At 43.1% G+C, this 6,242-nt stretch overlaps 1 protein-coding gene across 1 annotated transcript; it reads right to left on the bottom strand.

Annotated features, from left to right (window-relative positions):
* Positions 1–2,355: 2,355 nt before the first annotated feature.
* Positions 2,356–5,817, bottom strand: LOC124258916 (ryncolin-1-like). Its single transcript, XM_046692980.1, has 3 exons — positions 5,652–5,817; positions 4,779–4,875; positions 2,356–2,990 (listed from the first exon to the last, which is right to left on the bottom strand). The coding sequence occupies exon 3, from the start codon at positions 2,971–2,973 to the stop codon at positions 2,356–2,358; it is 618 nt and encodes a 205-aa protein (XP_046548936.1). The 5' UTR covers positions 2,974–2,990; positions 4,779–4,875; positions 5,652–5,817.
* Positions 5,818–6,242: the final 425 nt, after the last annotated feature.

The following is a 6,242-nucleotide window of genomic DNA, read 5'->3' as shown; positions in this document are numbered from 1 at the left end:
TTAAGTGGATGTGTCGTGAAAGTTATGTGCAAGTGCCGTGCATGTATAACGCATGTGTCTTGAAGGTAAAGTGCAAGTACCGTGCATGTATAACGCAAGTGTCTTTAAGGTTAAGTGCAAATACCGTGCATGTATAACGCATGTGTTGTGAAGGTTATCTGCAAGTTAAGTGCATGTATAGTGAATGTGTCGTGGAGGTTATGTGCAACTACCGTGCATGTTAAGTGGATGCGTCGTGAAGGTTATGTGCAAGTACCGTGCATGTTAAGTGGATGTGTCGTGAAGGTTATGTGTAAGTGCCTTGCATGTATAACGCACGTGTCTTGAAGGTAAAGTGCACGTACCGTGCATATATAACGCATGTGTTGTGAAGGTTATATGCAAGTACCCTGCATGTTAAGTGGATGTGTCGTGAAGGTTATGTGTAAGTGCCGTGCATGTATAACGCATGTGTCTTGAAGGTAAAGTGCAAGTACCGTGCATGTATAACGCATGTGTCGTGAAGGCTATGTGCAAGTAAAGTGCATGTATAACGCATGTGTCGCGAAGGTCATGTGCAAGTACCGTGCATGTTAAGTGGATGTGTCGTCAAGGTTATGTGCAAGTACCGTGCATGTTAAGTGGATGTGTCTTGAAGGTTATGTGCAAGTGCCGTGCATGTATAACGCATGTGTCTTGAAGGTTAGGTGCAAATACCGTGCATGTATTACGCATGTGTCGTGAAGGTTATTATGTGCAAGTACCGTGCATGTATAGTGGATGTGTCGTGAAGGTTATGTGCAGGTAAAGTGTATGTTGAGTGCATGTGTCGTGAAGTGTATGTGCAAGTACCGTGCATGTTAAGTGGATGTGTCGTGAAGGTTATGTGCAAGTACCGTGCATGTATAACGCATGTGTTGTGAAGGTAAAGTGCAAGTACCGCGCATGTATAACGCATGTGTCTTGAAGGTTAAGTGCAAATACCGTGCATGTATTACGCATGTGTCGTGAAGGTTATGTGCAAGTACCGTGCATGTTAAGTGGATGTGTCGTGAAGGTTATGTGCAAGTACCGTGCATGTTAAGTGGATGTGTCTTGAAGGTTATGTGCAAGTGCCGTGCATGTATAACGCATGTGTCTTGAAGGTTAGGTGCAAATACCGTGCATGTATTACGCATGTGTCGTGAAGGTTATGTGCAAGTACCGTGCATATTAAGTGGATCTATCGTGAAGGTTATGTGCAACTACTGTGCATGTATAACGCATGTGTCTTGAAGGTTAGGTGCAAATACCGTGCATGTATTACGCATGTGTCGTGAAGGTTATGTGCAAGTACCGTGCATGTATAGTGGATGTGTCGTGAAGGTTATGTGCAAGTAAAGTGTATGTTAAGTGGATGTGTCGTGAAGTGTATGTGCAAGTACCGTGCATGTTAAGTGGATGTGTCGTGAAGGTTATGTGCAAGTGCCGTGCATGTTAAGTCGATGTGTCTTGAAGGTTATGTGCAACTACTGTGCATGTATAATGGATGTGTCGTGAAGATTGTGTGCAAGTAAAGTGCATGTTAAGTGGATGTGTCGTGAAGTGTATGTGCAAGTACCGTGCATGTTAAGTGGATGTGTCGTGAAGGTTATGTGCAAGTGCCGTGCATGTTAAGTGGATGTGCCTTGAAGGTTATGTGCAAGTACCGTGCATATTAAGTGGATCTATCGTGAAGGTTATGTGCAACTACTGTGCATGTATAATGGATGTGTCGTGAAGGTTGTGTGCAAGTAAAGTGCATGTTAAGTGGATGTGTCGTGAAGTGTATGTGCAAGTACCGTGCATGTTAAGTGGATGTGTCGTGAAGGTTATGTGCAAGTACCGTGCATGTTAAGTGGATGTGTCTTGAAGGTTATGTGCCAGTACCGTGCGTGTTACGTGGATGTGTCGTGAAGTGTATGTGCAAGTACCGTGCATGTTAAGTGGATGTGTCATGAAGGTTATGTGCAAGTAAAGTGCATGTTAAGTGGATGTGTCGTGAAGGTTATGTGCAAGTACCGTGCATGTTAAGTGGATGTGTCGTGAAGGTTATGTGCAAGTAAAGTGCATGTTAAGTGGATGTGTCGTGAAGTGTATGTGCACGTAAAGTGCATGTTAAGTGAATGTGTCGTGAAGGTTATGTGCAAGTACTGTGCATGTTCAGTGGATGTATCGTGAAGGTTATGTGCAAGTACCGTCCATGTATAGTGGATGTGTCCTGGCGGTTAAGTGCAAGTAAAGTGCATGTATAGCGCATGTGTCGTGGAGGTTATGTGCAACTACCGTGCATGTTAATGTTATGTGCCAGTACCATACATATTGTTTATGCCGCTGACATTTTAGGGAGTAAGTGTTTTAGGCAGGATCGATGAACATATAGATGCTTTTGCATTCGTTGGGGCTACCATCAACAAGAGCCCATACAATGTCACGTTGGTGGTGAGGATTCTGCTGACAGGCATCCAACCTGTTCCACCAGGCTCCACGATGCCACTCGGCACACAGGTTGACTGAGTTGTTGCAGTGATCCTTGGCACAGAAGTGACTCCCATTCAGGGTTGACGCTGGATCCCCTAGGTTGAAGCAGTCTCCGAAAACGCCATCCCCAGAGAACCCGGACACAGACAGCCGATACTCCGAGGCCTCGTCACCCACGGAGAAGGTGTTGTAAGATACTTGTCCGGGAGTGCTATCAGATTTCTTCAACGATGTGTTCAGCGTGTAAGGTCTGACGCTGGTCAGAGCATGCATCTTCTCCAGACCCAGCCACATGTAACAGTTGGAGTGGGTGAAACCAGACTTGTAGTCGGCCCAGGGAACGTCGAGGTACGTCACGGGCACAGCCTCACAGCCACTGATGGTTTTGTCCCTGAACATGATCATGGTAGTGACCCCATGACATTCAATGTCAAACGGTTGTGCGGAGTTGGTCGGCCAGACAGTGTAGGTTCCAGTAGAGTTACCAACGTACATGGACACGTCTGTACAGTCTGAAACAGTGACATGATGACTGTCAAACACAGGTAAATGATGGACAATGATGGACAAGAGCAGTGAAGGAATCAACCAAGAACGCCAAAGAGTTGGACAACCCATCTTTGAACAGTATTCGAATTGGTTAAAAATAGAGACTCTGCTACAACTGAACTGTGATTCACAATACGAAGTAAGAGAGTCAACTCGTTTTGAACAGCATTTCAACTACAGCACTGTCTGTCAGCTTGACGACGAGACACTTTGGTGAAACCCATGAGTTCGGTTGGTGCCGACTGACCTGGAGGTTCGAACCCACCATAAAAGGTGTCTCTCGCGCCTAACTGACGCAACTTCTATGCGCGGTAATGGCGGTACTGATGGAAGGTGATATTCTTAAAGGTCACATGCAACCGGAAAACATAATGAAAACACAATTATCACTTATTCATGACATATAATATACATTGCTGATTGTGAAAAAAAACCCAAATAAACAAAATTATAAGCGTACAATCGCAAATCAAAAGAGTAATATTTTGTACTTGGGTTTACTTCCCTCGAAACGAAGCACCCGGGAGACCGAACCCAATCAGAGCGAGTGGGCGTGCACTCAAGTTTAACGAAGTCTCTCATTGGCTGGTTCGTTTGCCGATACCCTGAGGGCTCATTGTGTGTGTGTATATAGAGATGATCTGTTTGATTGGCATTTTAGAAGTATGGTGAGTAATAAGAAAGTAAGAGTGACAACGGTATAAGAATCCATACCGAAACGTCGCATCATATACAATAAAAGAAGTTGTTATCCATATGGAATGTGTATAGAGATGTTGGGTTTTGTAAATATATGCTCTCTGCATTGGCGTTCGATCCAATCAACAAATACTGAGATGGTGAACTGCTGCGTGGCTGGAAACTGTAGTTCGTCTAAGCAGGGATAATCTACAACATATAGTCTTCCTGGTCAAAGTACAAAGCAGGACTTGAAACTGACAATGGATGCAGTTTGTTTGCAACCCACAGACATAATAACATGTCATGTGTACAAGTATCACACTTGCCTGTCTGTGTAATTACATAATGTGACAGAGACAGAACTCAGGTGCAAGAGCCATCAATCAATGTATTTTGTTTATGGTGTATAACCTGATAGGTGTTAAGTTCAAATTGCATGTGGTCAATGATTGAAGTTGTGTATTGCATATTGCCATTAGCAGACAGGCAGGCAGACACATAGGTGTCAATAAAACAGACATTGAGTTTTTTCTGTGAAAGAGACTGCTTATCACAATCAACATATTTTTCTATGTTTCCATAGACATGTATTAAAACATTCCAGTTTCAAGCTGAGCAATTTTTAACAATGAAATTAGTATTTCTAATTCTACACTTTCTTGAAAACTTATGGGACCAGTGTATTTTTATTACGGCAGACCCAAGATGCTTGTAATCACAAGAAACATCTTTTGTTCTCCAACTTCGACCACAGCGATAATCCTTGCACGCATCACTTGCTGTGCTTTTACGAGTCCCCCTCCCGGTTCAAGACGCGCGAAGCTAATCACTGCGCATGCGCTATGGGCACAGCGCAGTACAGCTGTTGAAGCCAATTTTCACCCCATCGCATGTGACCTTAAACAGGAATTCTTTAGGAATTCGTCTTTTGCTTCCTTGCAGAGATCTTCACGATTGGTGAGTCCGGGTACATATACAAATGAAACTTCTGGAAAATGACCCTTACAAAACAGGATCACATAAACATGTCATGATGCCAAAATATTCCATATCTGTAACTGAAGGTTTACCTTCTATCCTTGTCTCACAGTTCCCTCCTGTGAAGGCAAGTGGACACTGACAGGCAGCACCAAGAAAGCTTCCACCATTCTGGCATGATGACGAGGTCTAAAACAAAACAGAGGTTGTTTTTTCTCACAGCTATACAAAGGAGGGCCACACCAGATGTTTACACGGTGAAAGACCAAGGTAAGAAACATCACAACCGGCCAGTATCTTCAAAATGCGATTTCAAAAATACTTCTTTCTTATCTCAAAGAAAAAATTGTTCTTGTACCTATAATGGTACGTGCAACCTATCCTCAAAGTATTCGTTGTGTCCTGTTTAAGAAAAGTGTCACAAGGCCTGAGCATTTATGCAAAAAGAATTTAATCAAGGCAAAAATGGATTTTCAACCTAACAAGTGTTGGGGTAACCTTGTGGTTACAGTGCTCACTTGGTATGCTGAAAGATACGGAATCGACTCCACTTATGTATATAATGTCTGAAGGCCATTTCTAGTATTCCCCAAAGTCACATTCCTTTATTGCTAAAGGTGGTGTAAAACCATACTCACTTGCCCATTTTAACATTATCCAAAATGCAACGACGAAGAATACTACACATTTCTGGATTGACAGGTTTTATATACAGTTGTTGTGTCCAACTCGTTGGGAGAAGCACATTCCACACGCTCAGTGTGACAGACTAGAAATCATGATGAGTTATTGATGGTGATTTCGGCACATTCAAGTAGGACACGATTTTCGACTGTTCTAATTGCTCAATATCGTCCAGTCACGATATGTCTGATACCAGTCATTGTATCTTTCATATTTAATTCTTTAATATCTTTAATTGATTTACAATTATCTCCCCTGAATATATTCAAATTTGAACTCACCTGACTGGAGGTCGTGACCTCTAAGAATGCCTTGCAGGTCGGGTAGGAAACGCCGACAGGAACGGAAGGCTGATCCGATGTCAAAATGGAGCATCTGTTGTCGATGTTGCAGTAGATGAAACCGGTGCAGTTGGCGACGCCGCTGCATGTGATGGCACACTGAAGAACCGTCGCCGTCTCTACGTAGTCGAAAACCATTACTGTCTCAACACCTGTCTGTACCTCCTGGTAAAAACTCGAAACGGTACATTGTGCACAAAGGATTGCAGTCAATCCTGCAAAACCAGTCAGTAAAAGGTGATACGATTTCATAATTTCCTTCGTGAGATACTTATAGAAGTCTTTCAGTCCGAGCTACTTTCCTTCGACTGTCTCAGTGTGATGTGTGACAGAACTTCTAACTCTGGTTCCTCTACGCGGCCTGCGTTACCATGACTACATGATACATCTCACAACATGGCAAGGGTTGCATCATGGGTATTATTTCTCCTCAGTTGAACGAACAACCCACATAACAAATCGTATTCTACTTAAAATAAGTTAAGGATTAATTATGTGGATTTGCGTTACATTGCATATTGACGCATGTTC

Source organism: Haliotis rubra, unplaced genomic scaffold (assembly GCF_003918875.1).
Source record: "Haliotis rubra isolate DU_JTF1 unplaced genomic scaffold, ASM391887v1 Scf702, whole genome shotgun sequence".
In the NCBI taxonomy this organism is placed as follows: domain Eukaryota; kingdom Metazoa; phylum Mollusca; class Gastropoda; order Lepetellida; family Haliotidae; genus Haliotis; species Haliotis rubra.
Note: the sequence above shows the minus strand (reverse complement) of the source record. Positions and strands in the feature narration are given on the sequence as shown.